The sequence below is a fragment of the Cinclus cinclus genome, chromosome 6 (genome assembly GCF_963662255.1).
Source record: "Cinclus cinclus chromosome 6, bCinCin1.1, whole genome shotgun sequence".
NCBI lineage: Eukaryota > Metazoa > Chordata > Aves > Passeriformes > Cinclidae > Cinclus > Cinclus cinclus.
The window spans coordinates 12,578,579-12,600,362 of record NC_085051.1 but is presented as its reverse complement, the minus strand read 5'-3'; the positions used below and the strand labels follow the sequence as shown (position 1 = coordinate 12,600,362).

Sequence of the window (21,784 nt, the reverse complement as noted above, 5' to 3'; positions counted from 1 at the left end):
ACTAGAAAAAAAAAAAAAGATAATTTTCCTCCTGACTGAATAGTTTAGGAGTTGTTAAAAGGACTGTTGTGTTAATTGAAATCCTGATATGTATCCTATTTAGTTACCTCCCCAGTCAGGTCTCCTCCACAAACAGATCTGTACCAAATCTAATGGTGAAAATAACATATTTCTGAACAGGAAGACCGTGAATTGCTATAAAATATATTAATCTGGCACGTAAATTTAAATAACTAGGTAGTTTTCAGCTTTTGAGTTGAGAGGCCTGATTCTTTGCTGCCTAGCAAAGTAAAAAGGCCTTAGAGAGCATAGGCAGGACTACTGCTTTAATATATTTATATTTTTTATATTCAGGCTTTGCACGATAATTACGTATAAACATGCTTCTGAGAGGTCTAGCTAAAAGCCTTTGTTTTTATAGTAGATACAAGAACATATTGACCTAGGACGTAAGTGAAATGGATATATAATTGATTACTGTGTGGAAGGTAATAAGGTTCCAGTTGCCATAGCAGTATCCACAAGCACATTTGGTTAAGTTTGTGTTAACCTGAAACATAGATAAACTATTTTTATAAATGGACATGATGGTTTAGAAGATGTTTGTGAAGTCAGGCCAAGCTTTTCAAGTTACTTGAAAAGTTTGTATTAAGTGACAAAATGACCTGCAGACGTTTAACTTATGTGAACCTTAACCAGTAGAATGGGGTATTTCCCATGTATTGTTAATTGCTTCATCACCAGGAATAGTTCACAAATGCAAATGTAACATTTTTAGTTATGGAATGCAAACAATATGTTCCAAGAGTCAAAAGCTCTTTCTTCCTTCCAGAAACCTGCCATCTGTTTTTCTTCCTTCCCCACCTTTCCCCCCCACACTTTTCACCTCGTTTTTCCATATGGACAGGGTTGAGGAGCTCAAGTCTTAAAAAGCTTTCTTGATGATTAGGAGTAAGCTAAAGACACTTTGTTTGAATAAGGCAAAGATTCCATACTGTCTTTACCAGCTGATCTGTTTCTGTTCACCACCATCTGTACCAGTGCTCCAGGCCAGATAATCTTACTGGGGGCTGCAGGGAAGGGCACAAGTATCAGCCCCCTGCATAATGACAACGGAACAATAAGCACAAACCTGTTTCTACTAATGGAGTTGAATCATCCAGTGAATTGAAATGATTCCTCATTTTATACATTGTGGAATGCTGGCTCCCAGCCTGGAAACTTCTTCAGTTTTCTTGAAGCTAAGAGGGTTTTATAGTCTACTTGGTTTGGGTTCTGCCCTGGGGTCTTGAGAGGTGCACTGACCTTGGCAATTGTTTCCTAATTTCAGATGATCATTCCCTTTGCATTGATAGCCAATATTCCTTGGCAACTTTCTCTTTATACCCACTGAGATCATTAAAACTAGTGTCAAGAGCATTTGTTAATTAGGTTTTGGGGTTCTTCGGGACCAAATATCAAAATACTTTATTATCCCACCAACACAACTAGAGAATTGCTTCTGAGCATTCAGTTTCAATCAAATGGGGGAAAAGAGCAGTATTCCAAAGACAAAACCCCATACCTGGAACTCTGAATGATTCCTGAATGAGACCTTAGTAGTGTGTCAGCTCCATGACCATTGTGGCAACTGGAGAAGCTTGTCAGATCAGCAACATCACACTGCCTGTTTTCCAGAGAGCCTTAAAACAGGCAATGGCCTGTTATCATATAGTTTAAGGAAAAGATCTCCCTGTGACCAACATCTTCATCTCCCCTCAGTGCATCAGAAGTACTTTCCAAGGCTACTTCTCTCAAAACTCAGGAGTTACTTGTGCTCCATAAAACACTGGACTCTCCAGCCTCATTTCAGTTCCACATTTGGAACCACCTTGTGTGCTTCTCAAACTATATCCACACTATCTTTGACCATCTGGTGACCTTTATCAGATTACTGCCTAAAGATTTTTGCCAGAAGTTTGACACTCCAATTATTGAGGGTCATATATCATCTAGAACAATCCTGCAAGCCTCACTTGACACAGGAGAGACATCAGCCTGTGCTTTCACCGCCCCCTTATTTCTTGGGGAAGTTTCTTGGCTTCCATGTTTCCAGGAAAAATAAAGCCATTATAAAGAAAGAGATTCTTGAGCCTCCTTTCCAAAGAACCACTGCAGTTTGCAAAAGGGGAACATCATATCAGAAGTAAACAGAAGTGATAGGAAATTATTTACTCCTCTACTGGTTGTTTAGTCAAATTTTGTCATTTTTTAAAAATGTAGACTTTTTCATGGATGAGTCTGAGAAACTTTATTATTTGAATGTTATTCTAAGTATCCATTCTCCCAGGTTTTTGCAGCAGACTCTTGCTTCCTTGGCTAGAAGTTATGCCTGAGAGACTTGAGATGGGAAGGAGGTATGCTGTTCTCTCCAGAAGTAAATATATGAGGTATCAGACACATTTGCTAGCAATCTGCCAGCGTTCTTGAATGAGCTGGGAAACAGATTAGTTCAGTCAATCATCCATATCACATGCAGGAAGTCCATGCCAATGTTCTTGAGACTTTTCTACAAGGAATGTGATTAACCAAGACCTATTCTTCCCATGGATGTGAATAGGAAATGCCAGTCTTTTTATTCCAGAGTGGCTTCCAGACTCTTTTGGAACCAATTATTAAAGGAGACAAATGTAATAATGTCCTTTTTTTATTATTTATTTTACTGCCCAGAGTGATTTTTTTTTTCTCTTCAGAGAGACACCATAATTAATAGAAGAACAAGTAACAGCCAAATGTATTCAGCCAAGTAGACTTAATTTTCCATGTGACACACAGAAAAGATTACTTTATTTTCCTTGTCCTCCTTGTCAGGAATTCTGCTCTATTTCCTGGATGGTGCTGGATCCCTCCATCAGCTCAATCTATTTGACTGCTCTTTTTGCACTGCACTTCCAGGCCAGTACCCTCCTTGGTCTTGTTGCTACAATAGTAATTGTAGCTTGAAGGGTTTGTTAATATATTTTTCTTCTTTATCTGCTAGTTTGCAAGTAGGTTTTGAATATCATGGTTGTTTCTTCTGTTTCTTTTGTTTCACTGTTTTAAGGTGATAATGCTTATGCAGCAGCGCAGATTAAGAAATGTCATTTCCTGAGCTGAGAAACGTTCTCTGAAATTCACATTTGCTTCACTTTGCAGGAGTGTATAATGAGTTCATCCCTGGCTAGAAACCAGAGAAAGTTGATCAACTTCTAACATTTCAATGCTCAAAAATCTGCTAAAGGAGAGGTAAGCCCCTCCTGAGAATTAAATACTGCTGTCATTTTACTGGTATATTGCAGTTGCACAATGTTGTGCTGCCAAAAAACTTTGTAAAAACACAAATATGCATAGTGAAGTTGTTACAGTGTCAATTCCTGACGTATTTTTAAATTTCTTTCCTTTTTTGTGGCTAATCAGATTTAGGCCAAAACCCAGAAGACCATTCACTAATATGTTGCTGGAGGGTGATACTCAGTATCTAGATTAATCCTTTAAACTCTCTAGGCAGATGTTATGACATGAAATTTAGAGATTTAATCATGTAACTGTCAGCTTTCAATAAAAGCAGAAATAAAATATAGTTTATATACTTTCCTACCTTGTTTTAAATTTGTTCATGATCTAAGATCTAAGTAAAACTGTGGCTGTACTGAAGTAAGTCAGTCAAAAAAAACCATTGGTAATTCCCTAGAGTGTAACCCAGAAACTGGATTTTAAAATCCATGCTGAATATATTCTGAAGAAATGATTAATTAGTCTAATTTGCATCAGAAATATATACTGATGTCACTTTAGAAGAAAGGTACAATATGAAAGGGCAAGCTACATACACGAGTGAAGCTTGGTTATTACTGGTAGGGAGGCAGCACCAGGGAATACTTCAAATTACATTGTATAAGTGATTTTCTGGATAAGATCCTAAAGAAATTAACTTAATGTTTTGCGTTAATGGTAAGAAGAGTATTTTTGTCTGAAACTAATCTAAATAACATGTTCACTATTGAGTAAAGGTAATAGTGAGAATACAGAATTTGATAAAAGGAGCATTCTGTCTGAGAGGAGATTATTTTGTAACTTTCACCCATGTGATTTTTTGCAATTCAAAAAGAAATATAAATCCATTCCTATTCACTGCTCACTGTCAGGCAAGAAGGTGTCCAGGGCTTTCTGGTAATTGTATTGCCATAATGTATTTCTAATTGCATAACAAAAAATTGATAGCCTCTACCACTGGTCCCTTGAAAATCCTAAGGCAGGTATTCAATTTCCAACCTGGAAAATATCTTCCTGTGTTTATTAAGTACTATAACACACTTGAAAGGGTCTACATAGATACAATAACAGTCTTCCGATTTCACAATCCATTATTTTTATTTATTTATTTATTTTTTAATTTCCATGCTCCAAGTATGAAATCTTCCATTTTGTAACAACTTTTGTCCAAATATTCCCATTTGCTTAATGATGTGATAAACACAGCTTAAAAATATTTTTGTGCCACGAAATCTCTTGTGAATGAGACACCTGTAGGCACAAATTCATTTGATACATACTTCTTAAAATCAAAACCAGGAGTGCACATGTGTGACTATATAGTGATATGCTAATAACAAATGCAGAGGTTTTTAGATACTCACTCACTGCATTCAAGGCAGGGTTACATCGAGGTGGTCTGGAATTAATTTAGAGCCCTTTTGGCCCATCACCGAATCCTTCCAGGGAACAGACATAGAAGCCAAGCGTTGCGCCAAATATTCTGGATTTAGTATTATCCCAACATCAATGGAATTTTTTCATAATTTAAGCATGTGTGATGCAGTGTCTGAGCTCCGTGATCTGTCAGAATTATCGCAGACAACAGACACAGCAGTGCCAGAAGCTCTCTCACATTTGTCAGGACAGGATTAAATTTCTGCTTGCATTGTTGTTAGTTTAGGAATACATGCAATATGGGTGACAGTGCCAAATGAAACTTGTTCTATGAAAACTGGGATATGCATGACAACAAACCTGTTAAAATCCATGTAGCAAAATTAGGAGCTTGCAAAAAGTAAAAAAAACCAAAAAAAACTGGCTGATGACAGCAGAATTTTTAAGACTAAAGCCTAATCAAACATCTATTTTTCCCGCATATTAATTCTCTGGTGTTGTCTTTCCTAATCAAAAACTGAATCCACAGTAAGAATAGGCTGAGTCACTTTTTTAAAAATATGGTCTACAAATACCAGAACCATTGCCTGAACAGTAACTGACTATTACAATGTTCAACTCTCCCAGAGAATTTGAAAATGGCTGTAAAGAGAATTGTCACATAAATCCTTAATGCTTTGCCACAGATACTACGTCATTTCTAGGGCCTTTTCTCTCTCTTTTTTTTTTCTTTTTTTTCCTTTTTTTCCCTTTTTTTCCCTCCTTTTTATTGATTTTTTTTTCTTTTTTAGTGTAATATCCTCTGGAAAAATTGTTTCTGTATGTGGATGTCTTTCCATTTTTCTAGTAGAAATTTTTGGCACTGGTAGATGTGGCAAAAATATTGTGAACATTTTATTGTGTGATCTACATATAAGCACTCATTGTAAAATATTTATGGCATATAAATGCATAAGTAAGAAGGCAATACTTTGTCTAGTCATTAATTTAATATGACAACAATGTTGGTGGTAAGGAAATGGGATCCATTAGTGGTCTCATGGCTTTATTTCTGTGCCACACTGTCATTTCCTATCTGTGATGAGTCTTTCATAGGGAGAAATTTTGAACCTAACAGACATAGTGTTTATTCGTGAATCTGTTCACCATTCTGTCTCAAAATGTTATATATCCACTGCTGAAGGTTTGATGAGGCTTTGGTTTTGATTCAGCTATACCCAAAAATAGTTCCAACAATATGAATCGACAGAGCAGTTAATGTATTTGAAAGAGCTTATGCAGCTATATGCCTACTGAAATGGATCTTTTATCCACAGAAACTTAATAATTGCCATTCCTTTTCATTGAAATGAAAAGTTTAGCAGATTTTCTGATAACTGCAACAATATCTTTCATAATTCTCCATAAATTATGATAATAATTCTTCAGTTGTATTTTGATGACTCAGACAATTCTATGTATGCTGTTTAAATCATAACTTCTAGGCTAGCAAGCAATTTACAGCTCAAAATACATCTTTCTTATACAATAGAAGCATATTATACAGAAACTCTTCCTCACTCCGAGTGAAGAAATAAATTTCAGCTCCAAGAAATAGCTAGCAATAACATCCACCTAAATTTATCTCTAAATATATTTTTGTTCTATTCAAAAAAGAACCTCCAAATAAAACCTATTTCCATGACCAGGATATGGTACAACAGCTCTGCTGTGTTGAACCTCATGCCCTTGTTTGTTCCAGAACTGGACAGAAAGAGCCAGCCTCTTTCCTGCAGTTCTCTTTCCACAGGGATTATTTAAGCCTGCTTGCAGCATTGCCTGGTCTTTCCTAGCCAGCTTTGATGATCAAGCAATGTCGGTTGCCCTGTAGGCCTGTCCTGAAAAGGTCAACTGACGTCAGTCCACAAAAGCTATGGATTAAAAAAAGCTTGGAGTAGACTTTAAAATGTGCGTAGTTAACATCTTTTGTGGCAAAATATTCCAGTGATTTAAATTGGTCAGTGGTTTAAAAATGGTAAAAAATGCCTTTGGCAATATGAATGCAAGTTTGTCATCAAGACTGAATTGTCTGTACCTCTACTAATGTGCCAGCAAAAGAATAATAAAGAAATCTGGTATAATTTATATAGAGAGGTTTTCCCTATTTACAGTATTAATACAAAATGATAGATTTTTTTTTCTTTGTAAGAACTTCTGAGATTGTCTTTAAGAGATTCTAAAGACAAGTATGTACATTTATAGCAGCTGTCAAATTTTTATTTTAGCCTTATCCTACTTGATGAAAATGTCATTAAATACTATGTATGTCATAACACCAAGGCTTCTAATTAAGTAGTCTTGTCACCATATATCTATTAACAAAACAAATCTCTTACCTGCATTAAATCCAAATATGGACTGTTCTCATTGTCAAAGCAGTAATACAGTTCTCAAAATAACTGAGTCAAAACGCTCAGTCCTGAACACATTATGACAGCACTTCTATTTGTGGGCAGCCACTTGTCCGTCTGACAGGAGTGGCTCAGTGATCTCCCTGGGATCTATCCTTCCCCTTCTCCAAGGGGACGGAGGCGCTGCCTTCACTCAGCCTGGCTCTTACTCTGGCACAACAGTTTTCTTTCTTCTCCTTTGGCAATCTGCTGTGCCTGAGCAGCACAACGTGCAGCCCCTGGGAGCGCTTCCAGAGTGTTACCACCGACCTCAGAGGAGACAATCTTTTGCCAAAAACACTCCATCTAGGTCCATGAGCATTGCACACAGGAGTTAATGTGGGCTGATGGCGAGTGGTATCCCAGAAGGGGACTTGCAGGAATGTTGTTTCCTCTTGTGAATCAGCAGAAGCGGAGACATAATGGCCTTGCCTTTCAGTTGTTGTACATTAATCTCTGCAGAGCAGTGCCTGTCATCGCTCAGATGTCAGATGCTGTTTATAACTCTGCTGGAAACACAGCATAGAATAAAACAGGCTCATTAGTTTCTCTTGAGATTGTATATGCATGTTTTAGGTTAGCTATGCTTTCACTGCTGAACTTAGCTCAAACATTGTAGCAGCAGTACTGGTGGCTAGGAAAGTTGTTCGGTCTGCGAATTTGTCCAGTCGCTCTCTCAATACGTGACCAAAAGACCACGATGTGTGCAGGTGCGGAGGTTTCCACAGCACAGGTATGACATGACTCAGAAATACCCCCTCGGCTTGGCTTGAGCCTGCTGCTTTTAATGACAGCCCATACCAGAGCTGCAGGACAGAGAAGCCTTGGATCCAGTCAGCATCTCTGTGCCAGCTGTGATTTGGCAAGAGTTCAAAGTCTTCCCTCGTTTATCTGTTATTTAGACTGAGGACTTCTACTCTTCACTGTCATCCTTTATATGAAGCTATTCCGCAATTTGAATCTTTCTTTCTACCTTTCCCCGTGCCACATCATTTCAAGGTGGGAAACAGGAGTCACCACCAGTGTTCCATGTTGTCAGATACAGTATGGATTTATACAGTGGCACAGCAACGCCTTATGTTTTGTTCTCCTTCCTAATAATTCTTTACATTTAATTTGGACATTACCGAGCACTGAACTTGTTTTCATAGAGCTATCAATTAGGTATTCATTGCTCTGAAGTCATTCTGGTTATCAGGATGCCAACTGTGAAACTAAAAGGGAGAACATATTATCTTCTCCTAACTTAGACATTTTAATAAGTAGTTCATTTAAATGTGAGGGCAGTTTTAGCTTTACTTTTCAGTCCTGTGCTCTTCTATATTGTGTTGTTTCAATGCAATATATTGATTGCTGCTCATCATTCACTTTTTCGCTCTGCAATTAAATTCGTAACATATGCAAAACACTTCCTTTCTGGTGTGATGCCTTTGTTATCTGAAAAAGTGCTATTTGACTTTGCCTTGTTGATTTTGCCTTTCTCACCTTCTGAATCGACACATTACACCCTCAATTCAAATACTTCGACGAGGAATAGGCTGGGTGCTCTTTAACACCAGCACACTGGGATGAAAACAGAAATACACCTCCAGCCCTCTAGCTTTAGCCCTGCCTGCAGAGGTCTCGTCCTGAGCCTAAAGGGCAAGAAGGAGCATCCAGAAGGAAGTGAATGACTTCCCCCCACGGTAAGCATTTCCCAGTTCCAGGGATTATTCCTGCCTCCGGCATCCTCTGGTGCTGCTGCCTTGGGAATACAGAGCAGCTGTGCTGCCTGCAGCGCCGGGCCAGCAGGAACTCCGTCCCCTGCCACCCTTCCTGCTGCCACCTGTGACCCCAGCCCCTTCGCTTGAGAATTAATTTTTAATAGCTGGACAGCTGGTGACTCCGGCTTCGACTGTGTCTTGTTACATCCGTCCCAACAAAGTGGGCAAGATTACTCGGGAAAATACTTGCTATTTGATAAAACCTACAACAGTTCGCACAGCTCCCACGAGCTCATCATTTATGCAGCTATTACAAATATTCTCCGAGTGGTTTTGCGACCTTCCTGTCGCTAAAATCGCGGCTGCTGACGTGACTCGGTGTGCAAGTGCAGGTCAGTGGCGTGGCTTAGCGCTCCATCGAAACCAACGCGGGGTTTTCTTGTTGTTTTTTTTTTTTTTTTCTTGTTTTTTTTTTTTTTTTTCCCCAGAAAGAGGGGAAATATCAGTGCGCTACTCGGTCACCGTGGGCGGGGTGAATGGAGCTTTAGGGAGTCCCTCACTGCTGCTGGAAGTTATTGGGGAATGACATTGGAGGAGAGCCTGCTGGAGTATTTACTTGGAAGCTCCGTCAGACCTGAGAGCTGTTCATCCCGCTTCACACGGTGTTTATATATCCTGCTCCCACACACATAAAAATCCCCAAGCCGTTTCCCCACCGAGTACCCTTTTTTTATTCATCAGAACGGTTACAAATAACAAAGCACGTCGGGCCACCGAAGCCGGCCCGGCCCGGGCCGCCCCCCCCCCCCGCGGGAGGCAGTGCGCAGGCGCGGCCCATCGATGAGGCGGGGCTCGACGGGCGCTGCCTGCCCGCTCCCAGCCCGCCGCCTTCACCGCCCCGCGCCGCCCGGAGCCGCCGCCGCCGCCGCCGAGCAGGAGGATGGTGAGGGCCGCCGGGACGGGGGACACGGGCCGGGACAGGACAGGGGAACCCCGCCGCCTGCCCGGCCCGACCAGCCGGCACGGGGGAGCCGGGAGAGCGGGCGGCAGGGAGCGGGCCCGTGAGTAAGCAGTTCCCGGGCCACGCGGGGCTGCGGGCGGGACTGGGCCTTGCTGCCGGTGTGGAAACGAACGGGAGCGGGGAGCGGGGCCTGCTTCGGTCCTGCGACAGAGATTGCCGAGGCCCTGTGGGGATCCATGTAAATATCTCTCCAGAGGTCTGGAGCTTCTCTGTTAGGAGGAGACTGCGGGAGCTGGGCCTGTTCGGTCTGGAGGAGAGAAGGCTGAGAGGGATCTCACCAATGCACACAGAGATCTCAGAGGCGGGCTAAGAGCACGGTGCCGGACTCTTTTCAGTGGTGCCCAGGGATAGGACGAGGAGCAATGGCCATAAACTGAGACGAAAGAAGTCTCACCTCAACGTGAGGAAAATCTTCGTTACACTGAGGGTGTCAGAGCACTGGGACAGCTGTCCAGGGAGATCCTGGAGTCTCCCTGTGCAGACATTCAAACCCACCTGATGTGTTCCAGTGTCACTGCTCCTGTGACCCTGCCTTGCCACGGGGGTTGGACTGGGTGATCTCCAAAGGTCCCTTCCAACTAACAGTTTGGCAAAAGGAATTTAGCAAAGTAAGAACTTAATCGCGGAAAAGGTGATGATTGAGGTGCCCGGGGAGGTGGTGGAGTCACCATCCCGAAAGGTGTCTAGGGAGACTAGACGTGGCACTCAGTGCCGTGGTCTAGTTAACAGGGTGGTGTTCAGTCATAGATTGGACTCGGTGTATCAGAGATCTTTTCAACCTTATTAATTCTGGGGTTCTTTGGTGCTGGGGTTCTGTGGAAGCAACCAGGGCTTCCTTCAGGAACACTCTGTTAGCTTATCGGAGATACTAATGAGTTTTATTTTGTTCGTTCCAGTTTCGCAACCAGTATGACAATGATGTCACGGTTTGGAGCCCACAGGTAAATTTTTATACACTTGCTCACTATGGTTTTGCTTTTTGGGTTTTCTCCACCTCACAGCAGTGGTATTACCATCACAGAGGTTGTGTTCAGGTGCCTGAAGCTTCCTGCAGGCTGCTTCCCTCTCGCTTTGTAGGCTGTAGGTGTCCAGAAAGCCCTCAGCACATCCCTGTCTGCTGGTGTATGAACATGAGTGGTACTTACCTGGGCCTTGTCCCCTCCAGGTGCTTGAGGCAGTTGTTTTCTAAATGTACCTGTGAGGTACAAAAGAGATGCTGTCATCTTTGGGTGGTTGGACTAGATGATCTGTGAAGGTCCCTTCCAACCCAAACCATTCCATGACTCTGTGATCCATTTACAGAGCTACAATAAGTTGGTAAGTAAGGTACACAAAGCATGAAACAGTTTCAATCTCCCCAGTGTTAGGCCATTGCTAGGTCTTTCTTTCTTCTGTCCAGTTGATAATATGGAAGAGGAACTATTTCATTTATAGTGGGGAAATTCAAATGACATTTGCATTTGAATTTGAAATTTTATTACCTCTGAATCAGTTTCACACTGTGTATTGTTACTGAAAACATACATTGTGTGTTCTGAAACTTACATAGGTCATGTTGAATATAAATATTCTAGAATTTTAAAAGCCACCATCAGCTGAGGTATTTAATATTGCCTCTTCTCTCACTATGGATATTTTAAGACAGGATACTTACAGAAAACCGGAGCCTGGAAAAAGGCTGGTTTATGTATTCAGCAAAGCTAGAGATGTATTTAAAATACGACTAGCAAATCCTATTAGTATAAAGCTAATGTATCATTAGTTTGTGGGTTTGTATTGCTACTGAAATTCTTAATCATGTAGTACTATTGCATGTGAGATACATTTTCCATACAGTGCAACAGAGAATGTTCTTTCCATTCTCTATGAAGACAACCTTGAATATTTCTCCTTTTTTCCAGTCAATACCATGATAGGTGTAGGTGCCTTTGAACTGTTTTCATCCCTCTTAATGATTGTATTTCTCTGGCAAGTTTTGTATCACAAACTTTAATTATTTTAATCTTATCTGTTACTTATAAATTACTTTCAAAACCGTAACATTCTATTGAGACTTTTAGCAGATATTGCAAAATCATCAGCAGCACAAGTTTCTATGTTTTTCTTAAATTGCCTTGAAAATATTAATAGTGTTGGGCTTTTTTCTAAAATAAAAAAAAAATCAGAATTGCTACTGTGCTGCATCTGCTATTCCATCCATTCTTGTAAGTGAGGCAGTGATGCCGTAATAGTTTTTGGCACTGTTAATACAGGAGCTAATCATACTTTATTGGGAGATGTTTTTGAATATGGTAGTAAGGAAAAGTAAATAGGAAATTTAAAAACCTGAAGTGGTTTCACACTTTTACAGTCTTTCATGCTATTCCTGACAGTTGACAAATTTATGTTGGACAAGTCGCAAAGATTCAGTGCTGCTCTTGGGCAGGAAATATCCTATGTAAATGAGACTCTAGTTACAGCAGGGGATGTACAGGGGATTCTACATTAGGGTCTTTCTAGTAGACTTAAATAAAGAACCTTTTGCCAAAAATCCCCAACAACATATGGGAAGGTAGTGTCCTGTAGATCATTCCTTGCACGTCCACCATGACAGCAACTGCAGTCCCTTCCTTCCCAAGTGGTGGGATGCAGCTCCATGGTGTCTGTGCTTGCAGGATAGGAGTGCCCATGTTGGCTGTCTGACGTGGGCTGGAGTGCTGAAAATGGGGAAACCTCAGTGGTTCTCTTAAATGGACATTAAAGCTCCTGGCCACCTCTGCAGAAGTTGCAGGGACTTCATTTTCTTTGAGACCTCTACTCCTGTTTCAGACTTGACTGCAGTTGGCCAATAACTTGTTCAGAAGTTATTGGGGAATGGCTGGTGAGACAAAACAATTGTGTAAGACTCATTTCTTCAGCAAACCCGATTACAAGATACATGTCCAGCTTCAGCTGGAAGTTCTGTCTGTCTTTGAGTCAAATAGTGATTTAACCTGTTATGCAGTAAGTGTCCCTGCTGGGGTGAGGAATCAAAGATCTGAAAATGCAAACCCATTGGAAACTGACTCAGAGGATTGACTGGAGAATGATTGACAATCTTCAACTTGGTTTTGCAGGGCCGAATTCATCAAATAGAATATGCCATGGAAGCTGTGAAACAAGGCTCAGCTACTGTGGGGCTGAAGTCAAAAACACACGCTGTTCTGGTGGCTCTCAAGGTAACTTCTAAACTCTGGTCTCAGTGGGGACAGTAAGGTCCATAGAAAAGTTTTGGTTTGGCAAATTAGTTTTGTGGAGTCTGTACTTATGCATGAAATGTAAATGCAATTGCAGATTCCCTTTGCTTGAGTGCTGAAATATTTCTAGTACCTGTGCAAAGCAGATCTTCACAAAATAGTGGAAGAAATGAGTGGAAGAATTTTTTTTCTTTAAGAAGTGTGTTCCTCTTTTTTTTTTTTTTCCAATTTGTCATTAAGCAGTAAATCTATTACTTTTATTTTCCCAAAACTTGAGTAAGTGTCTCTTCTTTCTTTTGTTCTGAGAGAACTGAAGTCGAATTATGGTTTCCTTGTCTTCTGCTGAAAGTTTATAAATTGAATTTTTTTTATTGTTGCATGAACATACTCAGTTCTTGCTATAAATGTTAGCAGATTTCTCCACAGTGCTTGGCAGACTGTTCAGTTTGAGACATAGCTTTCTCCTTTTATGCATAGAGAGCACAGTCTGAGCTGGCAGCTCATCAGAAAAAAATCCTGTATGTTGACAACCATATTGGTATCTCAATTGCTGGACTTACTGCCGATGCAAGACTCTTGTGGTGAGTATCCTGCTTGTTGACATACACAGTGCTGCAATAATGAGGGAAAGTTCATTCAGACTATTGCAAATGACATTTTCTGCTTGGCTAAGGATTGGTCTTGAGTTGCTGCTTTGTTGTATTATGCCAAAGACCTCAGCATGAAATTCTGGCAGGTTTTTAACTTGTTGGCAGAAATCTCATTTGTTTGGCCTAAAATTTTGCTCTTTGGTTTTGTTACAAGTAAAACAGTCCTGTCTGGTTTCCTCAGTGTGATAGGGTTTCCAAGCAGTCTGAGAAACTCCATCACTTCTTTTCATCTGGCAGCTGCTTCTGTGTACACACATTTGAGAAAGTTATTAAACACATACAGTGCCGTTTGTGTGGGCTCCAGGGGGGCTTGCTTTTAGGAACTTTGATCAAAAGGGGTGGGAAAGATTTCTGAAATTATTTTCAATAGCTGCAGTGTCACAAAGCAATGTTGCCATTTAACCTTGCCATTTTTCTAGAGGGTCCATCTGTTGCCTGCGTGAACTTCTACCTTCATTGCGTTTGTGTGGCTGAAATACCCAGTTTATACTTTATCAAACCTGTGGTCAACTTTCTCAATAATAATGACAGGTCATGTAGAAATGAAACCATGGAAAGCCTTTGACCCTTTTTCTCAATGAGCAGAGCTGAAACAAAAATTCTTACCTTAACAGACAAGTCTTGAGACAAAACCTCATTGTGTCTTTGATCTATGCACTGATTTGAATTTTAATTTTTTTTTTTAATGTTTTTGCTCCCTAGCAATTTCATGCGTCAAGAGTGTTTGGATTCTAGATTCGTGTTTGATAGGCCTCTTCCAGTTTCTCGCCTAGTGTCACTAATTGGAAGCAGTATCCTTTTTTAATACACTTGTTATACTTTTATAGCTTTTTACTCCTTCATAAAGTGACTTTTATCTCTCACAACTTAAAAGTTGAAAAAGTTTATTGGACAGTTCTTTGTTCACACTGCTTGTGTATATACTTTTGGATAAGGATGCATTTTGGTCCATCTCTGCTTGGTTTAGGAAAACTCTTGGGTAATTATCATATAATTTTGAGACTGTTTCCTTAGCTTTCTTAAGAAACCCAGATTCCAACTCAGCGCTACGGCAGGAGACCCTATGGAGTAGGACTGCTCATCGCAGGCTATGATGTGAGTAAGCTGCTCTGGCTGCTACTGATCTGCAGGAAAATGTGCTCAGGGAAACCTTATGCAGCAAATAGATGTTGTGAGGGAAAGGTGGAAGAGGCAGACTCGTCAAAATACTCTGAATGAGGAAATAGTTTTCTGTATCTTACTCTGAAACATAATTCAGAAGTGTTAATTAATAGCTAATCCTACCTACACTTACTGAATATTTCTAGGTGTAAATACAAGATTTGTTTTTGTAAATATTTTGCTGTTGGTTTTGGATACTTACAAAGTATTATTTTAAAGACTTCCAGTAAAAAAATGAATGTGGGAATGACCGCTGGCCTCTCTCTTACTTGCTAAGCAACAACATTTTGCTTAATGCAGCACACAGAATCTCTGTCCTCAAGACTGTTAACGTGAGAATGGTTAGAGGAAATTATGATACTGCCTGAAATTTTGGATGGCATGGTTTAGTCCACAGCAAGTTTTTACTTTTTTGTAGATGAGACAGAATGTGTGTAAAATATGCTGCAAACTGTGAAGCAGGGAGCATACATAAGCACGGTACAATTTGTAGAACAAAGAAACGCCTTTTTGTGCCAGCCATCCTGTTAATTTAAAAGCTGTAGATCAACAAAGTGGAAAAAAGAGGGTTTTGGGATTTTATGAAAATTATTGTTACAGTTTTGAAGGAACTGTGTAAGAACAGTGGTATGATCAACAATATAAAATATATATAAAATATGTTTCTGTGCACACATGTAGGTGTGATGTACCATGAAGCAAAACTTTAGAAAATTTTGTGCTCCCAGCAGCAGAGTTGGTGTGATTTTTATGTATTTGTTTAACATTCTCTGGGGGTTTTCTTCTTTCCTTGTAGGATATGGGTCCTCACATCTTCCAGACTTGTCCCTCTGCAAACTATTTTGACTGCAAAGCTATGTCCATTGGTGCTCGTTCACAGTCAGCACGAACTTACTTGGAGAGGCACATGACTGAGTTCACTGACTGTGAGTAATGAAACTCTCTCTATCCACTGGTATTCATCAGTTCTGCAGTTCATCTCCTACTGCCACTCCATCTCCATCCTTTTGCATTTAGTGAGATGAAGATAAATTTTGTGAGCCAAGTTTGGCATAACTGTAAATCTGCACAAAGACAAAATTATAGAGAATATGGTTGAGATTTGCATGTCTTAAAATGTGGATGTCTATTACATTTAGTGGAAAGAGAAGCTGTGCTCAGAAAAGCTGTGAAAAACATAAAAAACCTCTGACCTTTTTAACCCAGGGAAAGTGTAGTTGTTTCCATAGCAGAGCAGGGTTAGTATGCCAGGGCAGGTATTTAGTTGCTACATTTAAAGTGCTGAAATTATTTTTGTATGGGATGATGCTGAGGAACCATTGAATACCTGTCTGGAAAAAAAAAAAAAACTTGGAGGCACTGAAGGCAAGGCAGGGGTCAAAATCAGATGCACTTGACCTCAAATATAGAGAAAGGCTGGTTTCTCAAGGAAAACTTTTGTAATCAACTCTGCTCAGAAGGGAGAGGTGCCCTAGCAGACAAGCTGATTTTGTAGTTGTCAGCTAGGATTAGGAAGAAGGGGAATGATGTCTAGAGATGATACTGTGACGTTTGTCAATGTCTTTCTGGTTCCATATTAAGGTAATCTAAATGAGCTAGTTAAACATGGATTGCGAGCCCTGAGAGAGACTCTTCCTGCTGAACAGGATCTGACCACCAAGGTAAGGACTAGGTTTCCTTTGCCCTTGTTACTTGGAAGTACTGTGACAAAACTCTTATAAAAGTATGGTTGGCACTGAAGTTTGGAAGCTGAATACTGGTAGATAATGCAGTCTTCATTTCATGCCACCAGTTTACCTCCTGTTCTTGTGTTCATGTCAGATTTAAGTTTCTTCACAAAAATGGTGCTTTCACTAAATGAAACATTGTTTCCCTGGTGTCTTCACTCTCTGTTAAGCTTTGATCAGAGTTTGCATTACATGTAGCTGTAGAATCCCAGCTTTGCTTTGTATGCATAGTCAGTAATTCACCTGGGCAGTGAGTGAAGGTAATTCACCAACAGTTTATAGAGCATCCAGCATCACGAAGCTGTACAAACTTTGGACTGTGAATTGAGGAACTGTTGAAGATGAAAATTCCAAGGATATCCAGTGATTTACCATTTTCCCTGTTTTTTTATTCTTAGCTCAGCATGTTTTTTAGAAGTCTTAAATCAAAATGAGATGAAAATAGGCAGTTTTGAGAAATTGTAGTGTTATTGAAAAGAGAACAGAATGAAGGAAATTGACGCCCTTGAGCAGCTTTACTTAGAAGATTTTGAAACATGATGGCTTTTGTAAGTGAAAGCTGTAAAGCCAAAGTTAATTGCAGGAAAATGCTTCTCACTGCTTCCAACCCTTTGCTTGACAGAATGTTTCAATTGGAATTGTGGGCAAAGACATGGAGTTTACCATCTATGATGATGATGATGTAGCACCATTCCTAGAAGGTCTCGAGGAGAGACCACAGAGAAAGGTGAGTGGTTCAGATATGACTAAATAGGCTTAGTTGATAGACAGTAATTAGATACTATCTATTATGTTTAAAATAAATTTAACTCTACTGCTGTTGCAGAGTTTTATTAAGGTGATTTTTAAAATATGAAGTTACTATATGAACACTGTATAACCTTAACTGGTAACTCAGATGCTTATTAAATCAATTTATGATGGATTTATGCCAGGCTATTCCAATGTCCTCTTCCTTCCTCATCTCTGATCAAGTACGAGTTTTCACTGTTTTACAACAGAAGTGGTTGCATATGTTTCTCATGCCCTTTGCAAGACACCTCCGTAGTCTCCTCATTACCAACTGTATCCTGCTTGTGCTTAATTTGGTAGTTTGTGAGCTGTTGACACAGGCTGCATTTACCACTTGTGGTGTTCCAGTGGGGATAAAGATGAATTGTCAAGTGCTGTTTTCTGGCTTCCTAAAATATTTCTTTTCTCTCTCTAAGCCGGTTCCACCTGTTGAAGAAACCGTGGAGAAGGCAGAGGAGCCAATGGAGCACTAGTTGGTGGATGAGTTCCTCTGTTAATGTATTCTTATCCAGGAACATTTATCCATTTGCTGGTAACTTTATCCTCACCTATATATGTTTTCTGATGCTGCATTCTGAGGATTGCTTGCAAAGAAAGAAACCAACCAACCCACCTATCCTTAAAAGATAGACAGGAGGACATATCTGGGTGTAACTGCTTGGACAAGAAAGGTGTAATCGTTTTCTAAATAGTACATAATACTGTTTTATAAAGAAAAGATGCTGTCTTTAACTCATAAGGACAAGTGGAAATAAATCACTTTCTCTGACTCTGCTGTGAGTTGTTTTTTTTTTTTTAGTCTTAGAAAACAGCTATTCACAAATACCAGTGTCATATCAGGGTGCCACTGTGTGTTTGACCATGTGTGAGAATGAGTGTTTGCGTACTGTGTAGAACTGAGAGGGTCTTAAAATGCCTATGACACCATAAAATAGTCATGGAACAAACAGGGAACAGCATCTCCCTGTGTCAGCTTATCCCAGCTGAAAAGGAGTTTGTGGTTATGAGGGTGAAGAAGCACAAAGCTGACAACCAGCTCGTGGTCAGGTTTTCTGGGGGGATTTAGTTATCTTTTAGAGCTGTCAGTGTTTCTTTAGAGCCATCAGGCAGCCTTGGGGCAGAACAGGGCTTTAGCTCAATAAATTGGATTAACAACAAGCCACCAGAAGTTCCCATGACAGGTTTCCTGAGATGAACTGTGGAGTCTGTGCATTGCTGCTGAACAAACAGGTTCTCCAGGGCTTTGTGCTTTCAACTTGGTCTGCTCCTGGTGCTCTTTGGATTTGAGCTGAATGCCACAAAATTTGGGACCAGCAGTGACTTCCCCAGGGGCATCTGGCAGGAAGCCCAGTGAGTTGGTGCTTCCTGGGTGCAATGCTGTACTTTAAGCAAAATTAATTCAGTCTTTTACTATGTTCTTATTCTCCCCAATGATTGCATTGAAAATGATAAGAAACAACCTTCTGGGGTGGACCCATATAGAGACCTAACAGCAGATTAATAAGTTATTAATTTTTATTAATTAAACAAAAATTGTTAAATCATGGTGCTGTTTTGAATAGGCTTTAAATGCTGTCTTGAATCCATATATATAGTTCAGTCATGAAAATAGCAAACAGGGCTGCGTATTTGGTTTTTAAGCATGAGACAAAGCTGCTTTTATTTTTCCTAAATTTATTTTTATTCTAGTTTTTCCCTATTATTTTTCTATTTATTTCTTGCCTTGGTTATTTTCCCCCTTACTCATTTTCATTTTCCCCCTTAATTACTTTTTCACCATTATTTGTTTTCCCCTTCATCATTTATTTCCTCCCCGCTGGGTTTTTTTCCTTCCTTTCCTTCCCCTTGCTTCCGCCCCGTGTTTTTCCACCTCCCATTTTTTTTTCTCTCCCTTTGTTTCTCCCCCCCCCATTTTTTTCCCTCTCCCCTTGTTTATCCCGTTTTCCTTCCCTTTGTGTTTCCCTTATTTCTGTACCCTTTTATTAATTCATTTCCCCAATCTACTTTCCAGTTCCTTACTAATTTTTACAGCAACTTTTTTCCCCCACCCATTCGGTGTCTTATTTTTCTTTTATTCATTTCCCGTAATCTATTTTCCAGTTCCTTACTAATTTTTACAATAGCTTTTTATTCCCCCCACCCATTTATTCGTTTCTTTACCATTTCCCACACCCCTTTTATTGTCGTTATATAATCTGTCTGTCTATCTAGGGGTTTTAATCTGGTTTTCCTGCATCCCGAGGGTCCCCTGTCCCCGCGGGAAAAGCCCGCTCGGCGCCGTGACGTCACACGGCAGCCCCTCCTCGCGCCGCCGTTTCCCGCGCGGCGGCGCCGCCCCTTTCGCGCTGGCGGGAGGCGTGTCCCTCCTCGGCCGCCGTACGCGCGATGTGGCCGGGGCGGGCGCGGCTCCACGTCAGCCATCGCCGGAGCGGCAGCGCCGCGGGCTCAGCTCCGCACCGGGACCGGCCCGACCCCACCCCACCCCACCGCCCCCCGGTACGGAGCCGTACGGCCGGCCCGCGGCGGCCTCGCGGGGCCGGGGGGAAACGGCGGGCAGCGCTTCTCCGCTGGACGCCGCAAGGCCCGAGACTTCAGGGCCCCGCCGGCATCTTCCCGGTGGCCCCCGGCAGGGCCCTGGGACCGGGGGGCGGTTGTGGGAGGGTGTGCGGGTCTCGGGGTTTGCTCAGGGCAATGGCAGGCGGACGCGGGCATTGAAAGAAGTTTTGCCTTACAGCTTCAAAAGCCCGGGTTTGGACTGGAAGTAGGAACTGGGATATTAAGGGAGAAATGCCCCTCGGCTGGCTCGAAATCTGTCGGGATTTTTTAGTCGACATTTCGAACGCTCTGTATTATAGTTGTGCATCAGTAAAACGGTGCGTTCTCAACGTTTGGGTTCATTAGGTGTCCCCGTTCCTAAGGGCTGCCCAGGGATATAGGTGGAGAGCAGGTGTGGCTTTTTTTTTTTTTTTTTTTCCTTCCTGGGCTCTATAAACTTTGTAACTTTCGATTTCTGTGGGTGCCGAGGCTGTGGCACAGGTTACCCAGAGCAGTTGTGGATGCCCCACCCCTGGAAGTGTTCAAGGCCAGGTTGGATGGGGCTTTGAGCAACGTGGTCTGGTGAAAGGTGTCCCTGCCCGTGGCAGGGGGTTGGAATTAATTCCTCTTTAGGGATCCTTGCGACCCAGACATTCTGTGACTCACCACAGGTGACAGAGATACTATTGTTGAAGAGTTAAAACGGCACCTACATCTGTGTCCGTGTGGGCTCTCAACGATCAGACTGATTCCAAGGCTTTGTGCTGTGCAAGGAGGAAAATTGAGTGGTGGCTCTCCCTGCCAAATCTCCCAGCTCTGTGTTCCAGGAAAGTTGTTTTTCATCACTGCTTTTCAGAGCCTAAAGTGCACTTGTTTATCATGCTTCAGCGACATGTTTGGCCGTGATTTTGGAAATTTCTGCAGCTGAGGTCTGTGTATGAGTAAGGAAACCTGGCCTGCTTTCACAGGGATCTACTTTATGGCCCGTGTGAGTTCTTGTTAGGTGAAGGTGCTGGCTGCAGGGCTTTGAGGCAGGAATTCTGGGTAACAGCATAGGAAAAGTAAGTTAAAAAGCTGTTGCAGTTGAGAAAGACCTCTGAGATCATCGAATCCAGCCTTTGGCTGATCACTGCCTTTTTAACGAGAGCATGGCACTGAGTGCCACATCCAGTCATTTCATGAGCAAGTGATTCATGTAGATATGTAGATATTTGTTAGCAACAAGGTTGAGTGATCTGGGCCTTAAAATACAGAATTCATAACAGAAAGAGGAGTGTTTCCTTAAAAACTTGTACTGCAGTTACTTTTTGGGGTGGTTGTGGTGCGGATTGACATGAGTTATTTTCTTGTGTGGAAAGAGGCAGAAACCTAGCTCAGCACAACTTCCCTGCTTCCTGTTCAGGGTGAGGTTCTCTGGGTGCCCATTTGATGAAAAAAGAGAGTCTAAGACTTCCAGACAGTTAATATAAATAAAAGCTGATTTATTTTGACACAATTTCTATAGAAAGTACACAGTTGCTTGTGAAATAAACAGTAATAATATTCTTTGCTGTGCTTGTCAGTGTAGTATCACAGCATCAGCCAAGCAAGCCCAAGCTTGAGCATTTTTTATTACTTAGAAATAGAATAAAAAGATTTGATTTGATCCTAGATGTATGTTTTATAAAGAGTAAACAAACAGAAGAATGAGGATTGATACAACAAAATGGTTCATTTGATCCTGGATATCTATTATATAAGGAAAAACAAAACATGAGAATGAGAATCAAGCTTAATAGCATATTTCATTACCTGGACTGCCAGGCACACAGCAGCTTTGATAGATCTGTAGCCTTCTTGTCCTTTTTCACCATAAAAAGGTTTGGTTTCCTCATTAGTGTGTA

At 41.1% G+C, this 21,784-nt stretch overlaps 1 protein-coding gene across 2 annotated transcripts; it reads left to right on the top strand.

Moving 5' to 3' along the window:
- The first annotated feature begins 9,645 nt into the window (after nucleotides 1-9,645).
- Nucleotides 9,646-18,135, top strand: PSMA1 (proteasome 20S subunit alpha 1). Of its 2 annotated transcripts, none has more exons than XM_062494973.1 (10): nucleotides 9,646-9,743; nucleotides 10,718-10,762; nucleotides 12,917-13,018; nucleotides 13,514-13,617; nucleotides 14,389-14,477; nucleotides 14,711-14,781; nucleotides 15,644-15,773; nucleotides 16,429-16,508; nucleotides 17,197-17,301; nucleotides 17,783-18,135. In XM_062494973.1, the coding sequence occupies exons 1-10, from the start codon at nucleotides 9,741-9,743 to the stop codon at nucleotides 17,837-17,839; spliced, it is 786 nt and encodes a 261-aa protein (XP_062350957.1). In that variant the 5' UTR covers nucleotides 9,646-9,740; the 3' UTR covers nucleotides 17,840-18,135. The 2 variants fall into 2 exon arrangements, with proteins under 2 accessions (XP_062350957.1, XP_062350958.1); XM_062494974.1 differs by lacking the exon at nucleotides 9,646-9,743 and adding an exon at nucleotides 9,848-9,865.
- The last annotated feature ends 3,649 nt before the right edge of the window (nucleotides 18,136-21,784 follow it).

What these genes read in the sequence shown, in the direction of transcription:
- PSMA1 (XM_062494973.1), top strand. An exon ending in TCACGGTTTGGAGCCCACAG is followed by an intron (nt 10,763 to 12,916) that starts GTAAATTTTTAT and finishes TTGGTTTTGCAG; the next exon opens with GGCCGAATTCATCAAATAGA. An exon ending in AGGAGAGACCACAGAGAAAG is followed by an intron (nt 17,302 to 17,782) that starts GTGAGTGGTTCA and finishes TCTCTCTCTAAG; the next exon opens with CCGGTTCCACCTGTTGAAGA.